Source organism: Malaclemys terrapin, chromosome 1, assembly GCF_027887155.1.
Source record: "Malaclemys terrapin pileata isolate rMalTer1 chromosome 1, rMalTer1.hap1, whole genome shotgun sequence".
Taxonomy (NCBI): domain Eukaryota; kingdom Metazoa; phylum Chordata; order Testudines; family Emydidae; genus Malaclemys; species Malaclemys terrapin.
Window position 1 is genome coordinate 272,420,964 of NC_071505.1, and position 21,876 is coordinate 272,442,839.

General features: G+C 38.8%; 1 protein-coding gene across 3 annotated transcripts in view; it reads left to right on the forward strand.

Moving 5' to 3' along the window:
- MYO16 (myosin XVI) overlaps nt 1-21,876 on the forward strand; it is a 588,255-nt gene that overhangs the window by 455,026 nt on the left and 111,353 nt on the right. For all 3 annotated transcript variants that reach the window (XM_054013071.1, XM_054013089.1, XM_054013080.1), the window contains 4 exons: nt 1,428-1,580; nt 2,157-2,357; nt 14,949-15,024; nt 20,719-20,894. In XM_054013071.1, coding sequence (XP_053869046.1) covers nt 1,428-1,580; nt 2,157-2,357; nt 14,949-15,024; nt 20,719-20,894 — 606 coding nt within the window. The remainder of the gene's footprint in view (nt 1-1,427; nt 1,581-2,156; nt 2,358-14,948; nt 15,025-20,718; nt 20,895-21,876) is intronic.

Consider the following 21,876-nt stretch of genomic DNA (forward strand, 5'->3'; position numbering starts at 1 on the left):
ATTTTTCTGGAAGAAGGATTCTGTAACTAGAATTAGAATTCTGAAACTGAAGGATAATAGATTATATAAAGTTATATAAAAAAGTATCTTTTCCTAAATGTATTGCTTGTTTGTGTAATTCACTCTTCTAGTTTCAGTTTTAAGTGTTTGAGAAAAAGTTGTGAAATTGATTAATTTTTAGAAATATCACTTTAAAAATAGATGGTTGCATTTAAGACTTTTATTTTCTATTATTCTGTATTTGGATATGCACTCAATTATAAAATTGATTTTTTGTTTGTTTTGGATTTTTTTATTATTATTTTTTTTTGGTCATGCTACACAGCTTCACTGATTGCAAGCAGATTGCATTAGTATTAGGTTTTAAAGTACAAAAGCTGTTCTGAAATGTCCATTATTTGGAGTCTTTTTGCTGATCTTAATGGTAAATCATGTACTTTCAAGACTGAACTACATATTTTAGTCATTTAAAAAAAAACATAATTGATTGATTGGAACTATTTTTATATCCTTTATTCCTGGGTGACACCATTTCTAGCCAAAATAAACATGTGACTAAGGTCTAATCTGAAAAGAGACTGGATGCATTCAGTCTTTAATCTTTCCTCATAATTCAGTTCTTCCAACCCTTGGTTTTCTTAGTTATGACTATTTCCCACTTAATTTGAATAAAATACTTCAAGAAACACTCTTCCATGAAGTAATCGAATATGTATTCTTCCACAGGCTGATATCTCTAAAAAATGTCCAATCAAAAAATGACATCTCAACTATTTTTCAGTTGAAATTTGGCTTCTCAGCTAGACAATTTTTTTTGCAAAATGTGTGTGCTTTCTGAAGAAAATATTCTGGGGGTTTTGTTTCTTTGTTTGTTGTCAAAAAGCTGTATACTTGAAATGAAGTTTTCCATTTTCTGCCAAAACCCAAACATTTTCAGCTGGAAAGAAACACATTTCGATGCATTGCTCTGTCGGAATTACAGTTTGGCTGCCTCATGTCCCCATTCTCCTCTATTGATTGGGCTTTCCAGCCAGGCTTCATCTCCCATTATGCACTGTGGCCATTGGAGTCCCATGATGCACTACCTTCCCTCACGGTGGTGTTTTATGTAAATGTGATGTAATTCCACTTTAATAAGTGGAATTACTTGAGATTTACACCAGTATATCAGAGTACTGGTAAAATTTGGACTAATATGTAGAATTCACAATAATCAGTATAAACAGAGAACTGTTTCTTCTCAATTTAGTACTAATAGTAGTTACAATGTACATTTCCCCAGTGCCTTCCTAATCTCTGGTTTAACAAGAGATCACACATTGTACATCAACATTTCATCAAGTTTGATATTAGACACCGAGTAAAGTCTGTATTGATGAATTATTTTGTAAATTTCTATTACTTATTTTTCCTTCTTTTTACAACAGCTGTGTGTGAACATGATCAATGAGAAGATACACTGGTATATCAATGAAGTGCTTTTTCTACAAGAGCAAGCAGAATGTGTACAGGAAGGAGTTACTATGGAAACAACATATTCTCCTGGTAACCATACAGAAGCCTTGGATTTTTTCTTTCAGGTAGTTTTCAAACCCATTTATACACCATTTATATTTATACACATGGTCTCTGTTTTAGGCTAATAAAAATCCAGACTAGCAGTTTCTGATTTAAGTGTCTCTAGAGAAGGTGACAGGGGCAAAAAGTTCATAGAAGGAGGCCTCCATAACTGCCCTGTGCACCAGTATGGGGTAAAGGGTTTGGCAGAGGTCAACTGCCTTTACTGATCCACTGGCCCCCACACGTAGGGTCTGTATACAGTCCCTAGATGCTACTACAGATTTCTGACTCCTGTTGTGACCATGGAGATTTCTTCTATCCTTGGAATTGATTTCTGGAGTATGATTTCTATGAAATAGCATAATCCCTTGCTGTTTTTTTAAGAGATTAGTGATCACAATTTTAGAGTAAATCAAATGTGAATTTTTGCATTTTTTGACTATCTCTTGTGCTTAGCAGACTTTAACCGAAAGATTTTTTTCTACAGCGATACACAATTCTGTTTAATAAACAAGACATTTACTGTAAATGGAAGAATAGTATTCTGCCAATGAGTAAAAACGGAGAAATCTAAGATCATCCATTTTTCATTTCAGAAACCATCAGGTTTTTTGGCCATGCTGGATGAAGAAAGCCAATCCATTTGGTCAATAGAACAGAATCTTTCTAAACGCCTTCAATCGTACCTGGAAACCTCAGACACAAATGCAGTATATTCTTCCATGAAAGATGGAAATGGCAATGTTGCACCAAAGGATCAGAGTCCCACCTTCACTGTTATGCATTACGCTGGAAGGGTAAGTGAGTAGAGGGAAGTGAGTAATGAATCATATATGGCTAAGGAAAAGAGCAGTAAGGATAAAAGAGATTCCTCAAAGCTTCTGAACTAACAAGTTCTGACAGCTAACAGAAAGAGCTGAGTCCATTATAAACAAATCAGTTTATCTGACAATACACTGTTAGAAAGAATCTAATATCTCAAAATTCATAGTTTATACTCCTTTACATAGGTGCCGACTACATAGGTACTCCAGGGCTGGAGCACCCATGGAAAAAAAATAGTGGGTGCTCAGGACCCATCGAGAGCACCCTAATCAGCTCCTCCCCCTCCCCCCAGCATCTCCCGCCCACTGGTGGGCCCCACTGATCAGCTCCTTCCCTTCCCTCGCAGCGCCTCCTGCCCTTCATGATCAGCTTTTCAGTGGTGTGCAGGAGGTGGGGTGGGGGGAGGAGCGAGGGTGGGGCACACTGGGGGAGGGGATGGAATGGGGCAGGGTGAGGTGGGGTGGTGTGAAGCAGGAAGAGGCGGGATAGGGGGTTGGGGTAAGAGATGGAGTGGGGGCGGGGCCTCAGATGGAGCGGGGGTTGAGCCACTTAGAAAGACGGTGCCTCTGCTCCTTTGTTTTCTCTTGATCCTTAACATGACAAGGTACAAGGTGATGATTGGTAGGGCTACTATGAGAATTTCTTGGCCTAGGAAAGGTTTTGAAAATCCTTACCATGTTCCAGAGATCTGATTAAAAAAAAATGATTCTTTTTGTGAAAATGTACACCAAAATATTGTGCTTTTTTTTTGAAATTTCACTCCAGATGGTCAAAAAACAGGGTGAATTTTTGGCAACTTTTGTGAAAAATACATCAAATTTTTTTCCAACAAAAAATCATAATTTGGAAAATTTTGACTGGCTTTGAAATCCAGTACTCTTTCTCCCTCTTCGTACATTAATTCTCTTCCTTCATCTCTGTCTGCACACTGTTCCTCTGTCCTACCAATCAAAATCAGATTTTTTTTTAAAAAGTGCAGGCACCATTCTGATAGTAGGACAATCACTTTTCTCTTTTTGCTGATATGGGAAATATATTTTATACTCCTTTATGTTTTCTCTTGGTATTTAATATGCCACAGTACAAGATGGTGATGGACAGGGCCAATATGAGAATTTCTTGGCCCAAAGGAAATTTCAAAAATCCTTCTTCAGGCTCATTCTGATATGCTGCTGATGTTCTGTGTTCTGAATGTATAGAATCAATGGTTTAAACCCTACAGTCATTATATAGTCAAAACTCCAAATGAAATCATCATGTAAGGATACAGAATAAGAATTGCAGGATTTGGTCCTTATGTCTAATTAGATTGGCCTTTTCTCTCTCTCTCCCTCTTGTGCCATTCATGCTGCGAACCCATCTGCTCATGAAACTCACATAACAGTTTTGTGGCTTGCAAGTTCAGGCCCTATGTTTAAAGATAGTCTTTATAAACTAAATTGGTGTATGTAGTGTGTGTGTGTGTGTAGATATATAAGCTTTATGTCCTACGTTCTATATGCCCTGTGGTATATCAGACACCTTGCCCTAGATTCTTTCCCTTTTGGACAGGGAGAAGACAGGAAAGGTAAGCTTGGTAAACAAGTTGATCAATGATGAAAACCTCAATTTCACTATAATTAGTTAGGCTAATTATACAAGCATGGTTAACTGGGATATCTGATTATTGTACTTAATTACAAATGATGTTGAATAGATAATTGTTAGAACGTATACACTCTATTGCGCATGCGCGCGCGCGCACACACACACACACACACACACATTCCCCCCCCCCCCCAAGAGAAATGGAACTTTTCACCAAGAGTGCATAACACATAACTCTTCATCATGCCAGGTAGTTAGAGCAATATTCTCCTGCAGTACTGCTCAGTGTAGCAAACATATTGGGCTTAGATAGTGTGGTGATAGGTGCTGTATAACTACGATAGCTAGGTAGATTGCATGACACGATGTTCTATTATAATGATAAAGATATGTCAAAATAGTGCTAGAATGCTACCGCGCCCCAGAACAATATGCAAGTTGGCATGAATGAGCAGCAGTGAAGCAGTTAAGGAATGAAAATTAAACTCATAACAAGAACAATAAGCACACTGAAAAAGCCACATGGGGGCTGGGGGAGGGAGGAACGTGCTTGTGGTATCCTCTTACAAAACACTCAATAGGACCATTAATTAAGATCAAAGCCTCAGGTACCTAGTTCCAAAACTTAGGACCTGAGTGGTAAATTGTATACCTTTCATTCATTTGTGTTTTATCCTTAGAATTTCATTTTATTAAAGAGACTTTTGGTTTGACCTTTCCCCAGTACTATTAATGATGTTTAATCTAAAGTATGAACAATGGGCCAGCACCTCTGCTGATGTAAATCCCCATAGCCCCATTAAAGTCAGTGCAGATACTCTGTACAATGGCTAAGGAGCTGGCCCAGTGTGTGCAAGACTTGACAAGCTGTTGATAGGATGCTAACTGAGGGTAAGAGGCTCTTGTCTTGCAAAGATAGAAAGATCCTTTTGAAATGTTAAGGCATCCCTGTTTGAATGGTGGTTGAGCATTTTTCAAAAATACATTCGCATTTTTCATTTCTCCTGGGATCATTATGTCGCTATCACAGAGTATAATTTCTTCAACAGAAGAATAGTTGTTTAATAAATAAGTACATAAAATGCAGATTTTCCCAAACCAACATAGCCTAATGGGTTCATTTAAAAAAACACCGCAGGAATTTTTAAGGGATTTTACTTTTGCTGATGCTGTTCTTAAGCTTGTGCTGTTACTACATTTTGTTAAGTGCTTTATGGTGCATCTTGATAGCAAATCAGACCTTTAAATATATCAGGTTGTATTGGCAATCCAAAATAAGATTTTCATACAAAAAGTATCAATATAGTTTGGCGGTATTTGGTAGCCATTGTTATACTCTTGTTCAATTAAATGTATTTGAAGTAAATGAAGTGTAAAGCAACACTTGGATGACTCATTGACTTTGAGATCCCAACATTTAAAACAAGGGGGCCTGATTCTGATTTCACTTATACCAATTTTACTCTGATGTAACTCCCTTAACTTCAGGGAAGTTTCTCATGATTGACATGAGTGTAAATGACAAGTGAATTAGGCTCAGAGGGTAGAAAATGAATGACCTGTACAAAGGCATTTGATAATTGAATATGGAGCTTTCAACCCTCTAAGGTTACCCATTTAAAGTCAGTCAGTTTTTCTAGAACCAGTGTGTGTTTGGTAGAAAGTTACAATGGATACGAGTCTTCTGTTAAACAGTAGAGGGCGGACAGCCTGATGACCTTAGGTAGCTCAAATTATTGTTGCCACATATTTCTTAGTCAGTGTGAAATGGCTTATTCACACTATGTGTGGTACAGAACAAACAAATCATGCTAGCACTTCACCCTGGCCCTCATAGGGAATCGTTATGACCCAGGGCCCTATGTGGCAGGTGGTTTGGCAGTCCTGGTGCCAGAAATTCTGGGTTCTTTTCTTGGCTCATGTATTCACTGTATTTGTTGTGAGATTGTTCGGCTGATTTCAGTGAAGAAAACATTACCAGATGCTACATGGGTATTGACAGCTGTGCATCTGATATTGCAGAAAAAAGTGCAGTAGCAATCACCTATAATAATACAATATAAAATTACATTTGTTTATTTCTTTGATTTATGGGTGGGGGTGGGACGGGAGCAAGGAGTGGGGAGGGAGAAGCAATACTATGTGAGAGAAAGATTTTGAGGGTGGGAGACTGGAAAGAGTGAGGCATTAGAGAGATTTAACAGAATGAGGCAGGTATCATGTGGAAAAAATAGAATGTGACCATATAATTAAAGACTGTACCATAATGGATATGCACAAGCGGGCAGAAGTAGGGTTTCATGGGTATGTGCATTACTTTATCTCTGAGTTTAATTCTGCAACTGAACAGAACCATATCATCTTTACATATAATGTCTGTTTGTTGTAGGATGTTATTTAGCACTTAGCATCACAGAATGTAAGTACTTAAAGGAGCATAAACAGAACAATAAGATCTTTTTTGGGGAGTTTTGGTTTTGTTCTTTTGGAGCAGTGGGAGAGGAACATGACTTTGAGTGTTAGGATTTTTTTTAAAAAATCAATTCTGATGGCAGGATTTATCAAAAAGTTGTTTTATACCTTGATCTGAACACCACCAGGCTAGGGCTTAGTCTGATCTCTTCTGGAAAGGGGTTGCACAGCTGGGGTCTTGCTTCTGAGAATGCTTTGTTCCTAGGGTCTAATACTCAGAGCCTGGGTGTATTCCGCTGCATTTTCCCTGGGGTGTGTAGTTTTCTTAAGGCATCATGGATGAAGACAGTCTCTGAAGTAGCTAAGTCCCATACTACACACTATGAATATGTATTGCTGAATCTAATACTGTTTTTTTATTTTATTTGATAAATGAATTTCACCATCTGATGGAATTGCACCAGTAAAGTGCAATATAGAATTTGGAGATACTTGGATTCAGAACATTGACATCCACATGTCTCTGGCTCCCACATGCCATCAGGGTTTCTCATGAATTATGTTACTGATCTGTTAGCATTGCTGATGGAAGTGATTTTTTTAGGACGAAAGGATAGTATTCCATTACTGAACATTTGCCAGGGCTCAAAATATCTCTTCTCTTATAAATGGTGTTAATGTACCAGTAAGTAAATCTGAAATATATCATCCTAGTACTATGCTAACAGCCACATCTTAAACCATCAGAGACATTTAATGTACTGATACTTGAGAGATTCTATCTGTATGTAATCCACGTTATCTGAACAATTTGTCATTATAACTCAAGCTTTATGCAGCCTAAATTTACGAACACATTAACAAATTTGATAGACCCCTTGACATTACATACCTTGCCACAGTTTTGACCTACAGAATTGTAATAAACTGATCAGACCAAAAGACCGGCTTCTTTGCTCTTTAAAGCTGTTTACATAATGTCCTTTAAGTGCAGATCAATGTCCGTTCAATTTCCCAACTATGTATGTGTCAAAAATACCTCTCTCAACTGTCAACTCACCTTCACCAATGGGAGCCTTGTGTGAGACAGTTTTACAGCCCAGGCAGACTCTGAAACTGAACCTTTAAATCAAAAGACCAAATAGAGGGATTAATCAATAGGGAAGCTTTTATTTTCTTTATTTTTTCCCCAGGCTGAATCCCCAGACAGAACAATCAAATCAGTCTACTCTAAGTTATACCTGAGCCACTAAAGGTTATTTGACAAAGATGTTCTCTTTCACAGAGAGAAGTTAGTTGTGTTTTGTTTTTTGTTTTTTTTAAATCAGACCTGGTTTTGGAGGTTTATTTACAGGTCTTTCCCGCCTCTCCCACCCAAAAAAGAACCCCCAAAAAACCCCTAGCCAATTCTTGCTGCTAAATAGATGTGTGTCTTCATGGTCTATTATTTCTATCAGTGTGTTCGACTAAATCATGTCAGAATATATGAAGAATGTTCACTTAACAAGGTTTAGGTTCTAGAAAGAAAACTAAAGAGATTGATAGGTTCAAGCTTGTAAGTGATCTCACTGTTTCATCAAAGACTTGATAGCTTCTTTTATCTACATCTTTATCTTCTGGCAGGAAAGTAATAAATAAAATACCAATGAGGGCCCAGTGTGTTGATATCTGCACTCAGTGTGTTCATTTAAATTATGCAAAATGATAAATGTCTTTTTTACCATTAACCGAATTTAAATGTTTTAACTGCAAATTAAGACCAGTGTCTACATCTTAAATCTCTTGCAGAGTTTCACGGTGAGATGCTTTATCAGCATGAAATGTTAAATTAATTTTACATAATGTGGATAACCCACCACAACAATGTAATACTATCAAAACAATGCAAAATATGCTTATTACACTTTATCTCATTATTAAAACAGCCAGGCATTACTTTTTAACTGATTTGAATGCAGATGCACTTTGAGCCAGATCAAAGTTCAAATCCTGATCATTCTTTTCCAATTATCTTTGGGGTTCAAGTTTGAGTCCATTAAAGGCCTGAGTCATAAATTCAGATATGTACTTTCCCTATTTTTTTAAAGGGGCTAGTTCCCAGGTTCTGCTTTGGCTTATTATTGATTCGGTGGCACTAAAAATAGTGAAAACCTTTAAGGGTAGACTAACTGGGTTGTAGAAAATAAGGAACAAAAAACCCTCCCCTCTGAACTTCACCCACTTTAAGACATAAACTCAACCCAAACATTTATTTTTACTGAAACCATATGTCATGTGGTACTGTACATATGACTGTGTTTAATTTATATTGTGTTAGCACCCAACGACCCCAAACATTACTTTAGGTGCTGTTCAAATACGTAAGTAGATATAGTCTCTGCCCCAAAGAGCTTGAAATGAGATGCAACAAACAATTGTAATGAACAGCAGAAGGGGAGTGGGGAAGGTGGAAAGGTGTTATGAAGATAGGGGCATGCAGTTACATAGGTTAGCTATGTGCACATTTTGATGGTTCTGAATAATTTACAATTAAAAATATTAGCTGTGCTTGACAACAATTCAATGTGGCCATTTCTTGTAGGCACCACAGCAGAAGTTGATGCTGAGGAATGGATACGAAGGAGTGGACTAATTTTTGATTAGTCTAGGAAGCATATTGCATGCATAAGGAGTGTAGAAATTTGAAAGTGTAGAGATTTATGAGAGAAGTGGACAAATTGACATTCAAAGCTAGCAGCACTGTCCGAGTGGATGACTGAATGTACAAGGCTGGCAAAAAAGTAGAACATCTTTTTACTTATGAACTGAGCACATGTGAACTAGAATCACTATGAGATAGTACATATGAAGCCCCACAAGACCACTTTTACAGAATCACTCTTCAGTGAGTTGAAGCATTGACTTAATTCACCATGTCAGCAAGAAAAAGTGTGGGTGTATATATATACACAGCAATAAAAAACCTGCAGCAGCAAGTCTCAGAGCCCAGGTCAACTGACTCAGGCATGCAGGGTTAGCACTGTGGGGTTAAAAATAGCAGTGTACACATGCAGGCTTTGACTGGAGCCTGGGCTCTGAAGCCCGGCAAGTGAGGAGGGTCTCGGAGACCAGTCTCTTGCCTAAGCCCAAATGTCTACACTTATTTTTAGCCCTGCAGCGCAAGACCTGCAAGCCTGAGTTAGCAGACTGGGCTTTGAAACTTGGTATCACAGGGTTGTTTTTGTATGTAGACGTACCCTGATAGTGAGCATAGTAATTTCATCATAAATAAGATTCCTAATTGTTTTACATATCACAAGTAATATAAGAGATGTCTTATTAAAAAAAGAAATCCAGCATTTAGTACTGAATTATATCAGTACCCCAGGTTCCCAAATTTGTTCACTTCTGTGCAGACATATAAGGATAATTTATTATCATCACCTGCTTTACATACTATAACCACTGATAGTAACTCTTCTTCTAATTTAGTTAAAGACTAACATTCTCAATTAAGAAATGATGTTATGGATTTGTAAAATAAGTGCTGTAAATTATTATTCATGGAGAAATATGGTGAAACATTTATTTTAAGAACACTAAAAGCATTTAATAGTCTATTTAAATTATACTAATAGTTTAGTAAATATGCTGCCTGTTAATAAGAGGTGTCATTAAAGAATTATATAATATTGCATCTGTCATAAAAAAAAGAAAAGAAATGGCATGCAGTTCTATTGTCAGACCTTTTCTATGACAGATATCATACTAAGTAATTGTCAAATGATGTAATTAACATAACGTGTTACATAGATCCAAGTCATATAATCTTTTTTCACGAGTAATACAGGCAGTCCTCGACTTTACAATGTTCAAGTTATGACGTTTATAAATTGTCATCGTGTTTCAACTTTACAACGTGGGTTTCGACTTTACAATGCTCGATCTGACATTGTTCCTATGGGACATTCGAGTTACGATGTTTTCGACTTAAGACGTGATTTTCAGGAACCAATTGTGTTGTAAGTCCGAGGACTGCCTGTACAGCATTACATAATTGCCAAATGACCTAATTAAAGCAACTTATTTTACTGATCAGTATTACTAAGTGCCTAAGTACCATAAGAGCCTAAATTTCTTTGAATGACACTGGGACTGAGATTCTACATGTCTATGTAATATTAAAAATGGGACTTAAGCTTACATTAGGTATCTTTCAAAATTGTACCCAAGGTGTATTATTAATGCAGGTCTTGTTTTCAGCCTTAGTCATGGTTTGCATCTATTTAAAATTGTTAGATATGAGAGAAATCATTTTAGCATTTTAACATACATATAATGTGAGATGAAATATTAAAACTGATGTTAATACAAAATTAAATTTGGAAATTTGAATACAGAAAATCAAGAGATTGAGAACCACTTTGGGTTCCATTTTCCCATCACCATGGACAACTGTGCTCCAGGAGCGATGGACCCATAAAGGAGGGAAGGTGGTGTTTGTATTACTGTGTTACGCTTTGTTATGCTATTCAAGAATCTTATACTGTGGCTATCACTGTGGTATCTGAGTGCCTTCCAGTAGTATATTAAGCAACATGACTGGAATCCATCACATGTGGGTCTTTCCTTTTTTTCTCTCTTCCTCTACTTGGGGGAATAATTGTGTGTGACTGGTTTTGTTTTAGTTGGGTTTTGTTTTTTGTCGGAGGTGGATGTCTGCAGTACTATGTGTTTTTCTTGTTGATCACTCAGTCAAAGTGCATTCTGTCCTTGGAATAAAAAGTGGGGAGGTTTATTGTGGTTCCTAGATCCCGTAAGAGTTGCTCCTACAGTCTTGGGCAGGTCCCAAGAAGGCTCTGTCTCCTGCACAGGTAAACTTTTCCTATGCAGTAGACAACTTCATTGTGCCAGAGGAGTGAAACTGTTGTCTGGGGTCCCCACCCCAGCACTTCTAGTGGTGTTTTAGTTCCTTGGCCCATGGCCTTTGAATTCCTTGAAGAATAGGACCAAGATCTTGAATTTGATCTAGGTATCAATGGGGAGCCAGTGTAGTGACCAAAGGAGAGATTTGAATTACTCAGGATAACTTTTGTTGCTGAGGAGAAACACTGCTGTATTAGTTGCAATATCTAAGGGCTGTGAGTTTCATGTCCAGGGAGACTTCATTTCTATAGACCATTTTATGAGGTAACAAATATGTGATAGAGGCCTGTTGTGCTGTTCCAAAATCCACCCTTTTACTGAAGGTTATCTTTACTCTGTATCTTTAAAAATGTGACATAAGTAAAAAGAGCCTGAAGAGAGACTGTGCTCATAATCAATTCTCTGTAGCGTCCCAACTATAAAGTGGAAATCATACTACAATGTCCTACCTCACAGTGCTGCTGTGAGGATTAACTAATGACTGCAAAGCACTTTGTAAACTTAAAATGGTGTAGTATGGATATAATCACTTGCACACGTTTTCTCTGTCCCTCCACCTAGCCTCAATGAGCTCATTGCCTAGTTGGTTCTGATGAGTCTAACCTTGTCTGGCTACCTAGCATGTCAACAAAATAACTCTGCATCTCCCCATGAGGTCTCAAAGCTACACAGGCGCACACACACACTTACAATTACATACAAAAGTACAAAAGATCTTAACAATAGTGCTTTATTAAAATGGTTTCCTTCAAATGCAGCCTACGCGCTAGTCGTCAAGGGCATTTAACTCTATGGAAAGCTTGAAAGCATAGCAACAAGCCGGTTTTGATCTGTTGGGACACAAAGAGATGATAGATATCAGTCAAAATCCTAAATCTGAATAATTTTGAAGTGCATGTATCTCAAAATCAGTTTGACTTAATTTTAGCACACTTTGCAGAAACAGAATAAATAAGGCCAAACTAATTCTAGTTAAAATTACACTGCTCTGCAGCCAAAATGCTTCTGAAATAAATGTAGTCAAATTTTACTAATGCTGGGTCACTGAGAATGAAAATGATGCTTAAAATTGTTGATTGGCTCTAGTTTTCGAGATATGCTAATGGGTCAATATATACGACCCTTAACTTGGGAATGGCGGAGGATAAGTGAGTTATAAAGGCAAGGGATCTCAATTTAAACCAGAAATGACTAAAATACATCTTTGACTGGCTCTATAAATAAATCTATGACTGGGTTTGGACAGTACTTGCTTTTTAGGCAAAACAATGAATGATGCAATCTGAAGCTGGTATTGCGTCATACATGATATGAATTGCATCATGTTATTCCTAGAAGTCATGGATGAGGCAATCATAACGAAGCTTACATCACTCTGCTGAACGAATTGCCCTATATTAGCTCTAGAAATCATACAGTGTCGTGCTCTCTTATTTGTCAGTGTTTGATTTTGCAAAGGAACACATTTCTGTTTAGCCAAAGTGAGCAGAGATGCCTCGTACTTGTGTGAACAGTGCAGATAACTTCTGCTATGTTTGTGGTGAAGTGACTTTTGCATCACAAAAGCGCAGTATAACCACTATGGTTAAGAAAGCTGATCACCTTTATTTTGGCTGCAAAATTGGAGATCAGGACAAGAGGTGGGCCCCACACATATGCTGCAACACTTGCACAACAAATCTTGGCCAGTGGTTGAACAGGAAAAGGAAATCTATGCCTTTTGCAGTGCCAATGATTTGGAGAGAGCCAACAGATCATACCAGCAATTGTTACTTCTGCATGGTGCCTCCAGTTGGGAAAGGTGTGTCAAAGAAGAAAAAGTGGACTGTGCATTATCCAAACATTCCATCAGCTATACACCCAGTACCCCACGGAAAAGGACTGATGGTTTCTGATGCACCAGAATCATTCTCATTTAAGTCAGACGAGGAAGAGGATGAAACTTCTGGTCCTGAAACATCAATGTCACAGGACCCACATTTTATCCCATCCTCCTCCTCTGAACCACACCTCATAACACAAGTTGAACTGAATGACCTTGTCAGGGACTTGGAACTACCCAAGAGTAAGGCAGAGCTGTTGGGCTCCAGATTACAGCAGTGGAATCTCCTGGCAGGTGATGTTAGGGTTTCCATGTTCCGTGACCGTCAAAAGGATCTTGTCCCATACTTCTTCATGGAAGGCGATCTTGTAGCCTGCAACAACATTGATGGTGTGATGGCAGCCCTCAACATCGTTCATGATCCAGATGAGTGGAGACTGTTAATTGATTCATCGAAGACGAGTCTTAAAGCTGTTTTACTGCATAATGGCAATGTTTTGCCATCAATTCCAGTTGGTCATGCAGTCCATATGAAGGAAACCTATGACAATATGAAACAACTTTTGAGGTGCATAAACTATGACCAACATCAGTGGCAGTTTTGTGGCGATTTGAAGGTTGTTGCTCTCTTGCTTGGTCTGCAGATACACAAAGTACTGCTGTTTTCTCTGCTCATGGGATGGTCATGCAAGAGATTCCCACTACATCAAGAAAGATTGGCCACTCCGACAGTCATTGGAGCCTGGGAGGAAAAGTGTTCAGCATCCACCACTTGTTGAATCAAGGAAGATATTGTTACCACCCTTACAGATCAAGCTGGGTCTGATGAACTTTGTCAAGACCATTGACAAAACACAAGCAGCTTTCATGTACCTCCGTGGAAAATTTCCAAGGTTAAGTGAAGCAAAGATAAAGGAAGGTGTCTTTGTTGGTCCTCAGATTCGTGAACTTCTTCGAGATGATGCATTTGACCATGCGCTGCATGGCAAGGAAAAGACGGCATGGAAAGCCTTCCAGTTAGTGGCAATTTTTCTCGGAAACAACAAGGCAGACAACTACAGGTTGTTGGTGGAAAACCTCCTCAAGGCATACAAAAGCCTTGGTTGCAACATGTCACTACAGATACATTTTTTGTACTCTCATCTAGATTTTTTTCCTCCGAACTGCGGAGCAGTGAGCGACGAGCACGGCGAGCAATTTCACCAGGACATTGCAACAATGGAGAAACGCTATCAGGGCAAATGGAGCCCATCAATGCTTGCAGACTATTGCTGGACAGTGACAAGAGATGCTCCATTTAATGAATACAAGAGACAAGCCAAGAAGCGCCGAATAGACACTGAATAGGACTAAACTATGTACATAATAGTTTTTTGCCTTTTCTTTCATAATAAATTTTATTTATATAATCCTTTTGCTGATTTTTAGAGTGTTACATAAACAGGACAGGTGAAATATTATCATGTAAAGCAACCATAAACACATGAAAAGACCTAGGTTTACAATTTATGATTAAAACTCTACTATCTACACAATATATATAGACATAAAATGTAAAAACTTAAATATCTTAGAAACAGTAGCCAGTCAGTTGTTTTAATTGTCATATTTGAATTCAGCACATCAAAATACATAATAAATAGCACATTGTATCTCTGAAGCAGATGACTTCTCAAAAATTGTAGACCAGTGTTATTGGTGAGATTGGGGGAAGGCTAGAAACAGGGCTTATCTGGTTGCAACCATAACTGTGCAGCTACAACTATAAGTTTTACAGCGAAAGATTTTTAAATGCAGTTTTAAACATTACTAATTATGCTATTATATTTGACTGCAGGTGACTTACGAAATTGTTGGAGCTATTGAAAAAAATAAAGATTCACTTTCACAAAATCTCCTATTTGTAATGAAAAGTAAGTGCTTTTTTGTTGTTAGAATGTGCTACATCATGCCTTCACTTTCTAATCATTACCATAGTTTTATAAAATATGTCATCCACAACTTAATAATTGAAAGAAACTTTTCATTTTCAATACCAGAAATAATAATACTCTTACTATAGTATACATTGTGTACAAGTTATTTTGAAGCCCAATCAAAACTTTAATTTAAACAGGCTTTTAACAGCTGTACATGTAAAACACCTTTCTGTGACATTAAGGGTATGAATTTTGAAAAGATTTTTTCTAAAGACTAATGAAAACAACTAAGGTTTCTAAAGTTATACCAATTGTAGTGGGATTAATTTAATTACTAAAAATGACTCAAGAACTGCTACTAAAATGGCATTTTGTGGGTGTGCCTGTATTTTTCAGTAAATAGACACATAATGTGTCTAGGTGAGGAAAAGGATTCTGTAAATTTGGTTCAGTGTGCCTATTCTATAATTGTATGTCTAGTAATAATTTTGTAGACATCTTTGTTTATTTATTAGTGAATTATAATTATATAGTTAGAAATTTCTTGTCATTTTATGTTTACCTTTGTCTTTGTATTTAAAAAGAAATCCACTTTCCTCAAGGAAACACGACAGTTTATTTTCTCGCAGATGTTATCTTTCTTTCCCTAAACCACTGCAGAGTATTTCAACTAAAATATTATCTATTATATTTTATGCCACAGAAATAGAGGTCTTCTGATGTAATATTTGCCTTCAGAATCAACACTGCTAGTAGAATATATTGACTTCCTAGCAATTATACAGTGAAATTAGCTAAATTCTCTGATAAAGTCATTGCTGCATTTCAAAGACAAGCAGTACTGACAAAAATATGAGCCTTTAATAATATTATGGATGAAGGAACAAATAAAGAATTGAACTTGAATATATTCCTATTTATTATAGTTTTAGCAATATTCTAGTTCTTTGTTGTTTGAACTTAATTTGTATTATACTATTCCAGGGGTAGGCAACCTATGGCACGCGTGCCGAAAGCGGCACACGAGCTGATTTTCAATGGCACTCACACTGTCCGGGTCCTGGCCACTGGTCCGGGGGGCTCTGCATTTTAATTTAATTTTAAATGAAGCTTCTTAAACATTTTTAAAACCTTATTTAATTTTACATACAACAATAGTTTAGTTATATATTAGACTTATAGAAAGAGACCTTCTAAAAAGGTTAACATGTATTACTGGCACGCAAAACCTTAAATCAGAGTGAATAAATGAAGACTCAGCACACCACTTCTGAAAGGTTGCCAACCCCTGTACTATTCCTTGCTGTATGATGATCTGCTAGACAGTGAGTATAAGAAATATATATAAACATACAGTGTTTGGTAAAAGACAGAGAGCATTATTCCTTTCTATCATATAGCCTCTCCTTTTATTTTAATTACTACATTATGGATCCAGTTGAGGCAGTCTTTTATAAGGAAAAAGGGGAAATTGCATTTGATATATAAACTCTTTGATATGGTGAATGTGAGTGTATATATAATTTAGAAGTCAAATATCAATAGATCCAACTAATTGAAGAGGACTAAACATAAAATTTTCTAAAGCACCTTCTTATTTTCAAAAGTGACTTAGGCATGTAGGAGCCTAAATCCCATTTAAATAAATCTGTTAGTCTTTAAGGTGCACCAGACTCCTTGTTGTTTTTGTAGATACAGACTAACATGGCTACCCCGATACTTAAATCCCATTGACTTTCAATGAAACTTAGGCTCCGAAGGCCAGATTTACAAAGGTATTTAACCAGCTAAAGATGCAGACAGGTGCCTAGTGGGATTTCCACAGTTGCTTAAGTGAATTAAATGCCAACTCCCATTGATTTTCAGTGAGTCTTAGGGCAGGTATTCACTAACCGCTGGATCGGCGGATAGAGATCGATCTATCGGGGATCGATTTATCGCGTCTCGTCTAGATGCGGATAAATCAATCCCTGAATGCTCTCCTGTCGACCCCTGTACTCCAGCTCGCGAGAGGCGGAAGCAGAGTCGCCGGGAGAATGGCAGCGGTTGACCTGCCGCTGTCCTCACGGCCAGGTAAGTTGACCTAAGATACACCGACTTCAGCTACGCTATTCACATAGCTGAAATTGTCGATCTTAGATCGACACCCACTCCCCCAGTATAGACCAGGGCCTAGTCTCCCCACACACACACACTCTCTCTCTCCTAAGAGCCTAAGTCACTTTTGAAAATGGGATTTAGGCTCCTAAATCACTTTGAGGCTTTTGAAAATTTTACCCTGCGCCTAAAATAACAAACACACAGAAACAAAGACAAAGACCTGTTAGCATAGACTGTGATTCTAATTTTGGGGGACATCTTGTTACTGCTTCTAATGATGGCACTGGACACACCCTTTTTTACTGGGGCTACTGGTCATCCCCTTGGATCCCGCTTTGAATAGAGAGTAGTGGTGGTCTTACTGAGTCAAGGGAGTTGTTTTAGACTCTAGTTCTCCTTAAATATATGATTACTATTATGTTAATTATAGTAGTCTCTGCAACAAAAGGGAAGCTGATCCATTATCCTGTTAATTTACACAATCTGTCACAAGTAAAGAGCAACCTGTAGAACTACTGCTTGTTATGCTAAATATTGTGATTTTACTGTTACTTCATCTTTCCATTCCTCAATCCCACATCCTACTGCATGTCTGTCTATTTCATCCACACATTAGGTCTTGTCATAATCCTAGATTGTGAGTTCTTTGGGCAGTGACTGCCTTTTTATTTATTTATTTTTTTCAATTTGTTTGTATTTCACATTCAACAATAGTCTCTTGATTGGGTCTCCAAGGTGCTCCTGTAAAGCAAATAGCACATGATAATAAATATAGGGAATCTATCACCATAGCATCTAAAAACAAGAATTTAAATAAATAAAAGCAATGAGGGATATTAATAAGAATTAGCTGTTAGTTTTTATTTTGGTATTCCACTATATATTTACATTCCAGTATAAACTATTCTCATGTCACTTTCTAAAATCTTAACCTAGATTTCTTGCAAAGCCCCTTCTTCTTCCTCCCCACCCACACACTGTTTTAAGAATTAATAATGCAATCATTTTCTAGCCTTCCATGTTAGTTCTACAGCCTGACCCATCATTTGTCCCATGGAAGGACAACTGAGCTTTTATTTTGAATTTTCAACCCTCAGTCAGCTCACAGATTAGTTCGGTGCTTAGTTTCCATTCCAAGCAAAGCCGTTACCAAGTCTACCCAGGTGACCTTTTCCTTACAGGAGAAATTTTAGAACATGAGTCTACTCAGCCTGTGACTAGCATAACACTCACCAGCAGACGTTCTCTAAAGTTCAGTTACCATTGTTTCTTTGTCATATTTTTTTTCATGTCTTGTCATGCCGACCCCCTTTATGGAACATCCTACTCTTGCCTGCCAAACCAGTACCCTCTTGTTTAAATTCCCCTTGAAAACTCATCTCTTCTGTGCTATCCACAATAAGTGAGTCAAAAATAGATAGCAGCTTATTGCTCTTATTTGGTACACATATTAAAAACTACCCTGAAGCTCTATAATATGCACATGTTTAAAATGAACAACTGTGAAATCAGGTTGCTACAACTCTCTCTTCTCTTTCCCATCCCTTACTGTTTGTCACCCATCACAGGGTTAACTGCACCTTTGACACCCTCCCCCTCCTTGGTTTCCTCAAAGGCACGCACTTAAATGTTTCAGGCCCTACCTGTCACCTCTCTTGGGTAGAAACCTGTGTCTTTCTGCCTCCAGGAATTTAGGCTTACAGTCACTCTGCTTCTCACAGTGATTTCCGCAGCAGATCTGACCAGGGTTCAGCACATGTGGTTTGCTCTTTCTCCAGGGGTTGCAACAGTATACTCCAACTACCCAGTCAGTCTTCACAAAGCATACTACATTTATTCTTGGAGAAAAAGCATCAGAGAAAACTCAAAAAAACAAGAAATGGTCCTGCACACATGGTAAAAGTTTACCAGAGGCCACCCACCTCTAACATAGGGTTACCATATTTTGTGCCTCCAAATGGAGGACACTCCACAGCCCCCGGCCCCGCCCCCAGCCCCGCCCACACCCCCGCCCCAACCCCGCCCCCTCCCAAAGTCTCCGCCCCCTCCCCTGCTTCCCGCGAATATTTGATTCGCGGGAAGCCTGAAGCAGGTAAGGGGGGGTGTGGGGGGAGGAGGCGCGGCCCAGGCTGGCCCCCCCCGGCGTTTCCAGCCTGGGTCGGCTCGGGCCCTGGGGTGCCGGCCCCGGCCGATCACCCCCGGCCTGCCCAGCACTGCCGGCCCCGGCGGCCCGGCGCACCCCCCCGGCTCCCCGCCCCGCGGGCTCGGCTCCCCGGCTCCCCGCCCCGCGGGCTCGGCTCCCCGGCTACCGGCTCCCCGCCCCGCGGGCTCGGCTCCCCGCCCCGCTGCGGGCTCGGCTTCCCGGCTCCCCGCCCCGCTGCGGGCTCGGCTTCCCGGCTCCCCGCCCTGCGGGCTCGGCTCCCCGGCTGACCGGCTCCCCGGCCCGGCACTGTGACCCTGGCCCGGCACTGCCCCACTGGTTCCCGGCCCGGCACCATGCCCCCGGCCCCGCACCGGCGCCGGCCCCGGCCGAGCACCACCGAGCCCTCCTGATTTTCCTGGACATGTCCGGCTTTTGGGGATTTCCCCCCGGACGGGGATTTGAGCCCCCAAAAGCTGGACATGTCCGGGAAAATCCGGACGTATGGTAACCCTATCTAACATAGGTCTCTGGTAGGAGCCCATCTTTCAAAGTTCTCAATAGGTTTGCTCTTTGGATATCAAGTTTCAGAACAAGAACAATCTTGGACAATTCAGTTGGTTCTTTATATAGTCTAGGCCTTTAATCTCTGGCCTCCTGTAACAGGCCCTTTTTCAGGGACCAAAGCTTCAGAAGCTGGGTTTTGGCATAACTGTTGAGAAATTTTGCAGTAAGCATCACCCAGGGATTTTCCAGGAAACCAATTCAGCCAGGACCATGGAAACACTTACTGTCTAAAAAGTCCATGCATTTCTGACACATTTCAATATAATAATCTTTGCAGGATTGCATGCTTCCCAGGTCTCACATCTGTCACAACTCCCACTTGTTGTGTCATGTCAGATTATTTTTCTTTGTCTCAGATACAGTGTCTTTATCTGACTTTTGTGACGTGCCTAGCATACATCTGGATGCTACAAAATATCATACCATTTTTACAGCATATGTTCATTTTACACTATTTAATTCATGTAGGTGCAAGCTACAGTAACTAAATAGGAGTCCAGAATATAGCAAAACATCCAAAATAATCATCACCCAAACACTGAAGTTTAGACAGACCTGTAACACCGAATCCTAAACTTTATTTGGTGTTGCTTAGTGCCCCCACTCAGTTCAATTTAAGCATATTTTGACATAAGCACATTTAAAAACAATCACTGATGCCTGACAACTGGGATGACTGGGATAATTGAATGCTATTGGACTTGGATTAGAATAACTAACAATGCATAAATGCAAAACTTAATGGGCTGTTCATCTGAAATAGTATTAAACAAGACGATGCATAAACTATCTCCTGCTGTGTGTGTCCTGTTCCTTTCACTGTGTAGGTGATTTTCTCACCTGTATCTTATCTCTGTGCATTAATTTTCTTTTTCTTCCAGCTAGTGAAAATATAGTAATCAATCAGTTGTTCCAGTCTAAACTGACGCAGACAGGATCCCTTGTCCCTCCATATCATTCTCTTAAAATTAGAGGATCCAAAGCAGCCTTGCTCAATAAGAAAACATCAGTAGCCTACACAAGAGGAGAAGCAAAGAAATATATGGAGCTCAGTAAGGTAGGAGTTTGGAACTTTTTTCACTCTTGAACACTAGAGAAAAACCTTTCCTCATCGAATATAATGTCCAAGAAATCTGGTTATTTCAGAAAGCTCCATAAATTCCAGGCAACATTCTAAATTTTACCTGTTGAAATAATCAGGCACACCATTCTGATTGCAAAGCAACTGAGGAAACTATACAATATTATTGTTGATTGAAGGATCTCTGAAATCTGTCTTCCCTGGACAATATAGCAGTGAGTTCAATATTACAGCAACAAAATTATTATGTGGAACACTGGATGCTTCATCTATGTGGCTGTCATAATGAATGTAAAATAACTTAAGGGACAGTAAACTTAGAGGGATAAATTTATCTTCCTTAATCTGTTGGTATGCATCACATAAGAGGTTTATGGTTTACAAGCAATAATTTTACATTCATGCATATATGTGGTATATTGGTTAAACTCTCATTCTCTGCCTGATTGTTTATATCATAAAAATTAAAGATGAACAGAACAGTAGACAATGTTAAGTCAGAGTTGGAGGAGAACTGTGTAGTGTAGGCCTTTGTATATATCAATATAAATCTATTGAGCTGAAATTAAAATCCCTCAGTATCTGAATTGGTCTTCACTTCCATTACCTGATTTCAGCCAAAAGTAAAAACAAAAAAGGAAACCACAATTGGGAGTCTGTCCAGAACAATCTATTGTTCGATTGCAACATTGTCCCTTGCAGGACAACATTTTGTTTTCCTCACTGAATCAAAATATTTTGTAAAGTTATTGCCATTTTATAGTAGTGAAATCAATGAAAACAAATTATGTTGAAGGGTTTAGTGGACCTAAAAACTTGGAGTATTACCTTTTAAATAGAAGTCACATAATTGCTAAATCCAAGTTTGAAGCTATCATGGAATATTACCTCTTTCTAGAAAAGCAGGAAAGGTGTTCCCCGAATAGAGCAGGTGTATCACTAGGCCTATTGAGTTGCA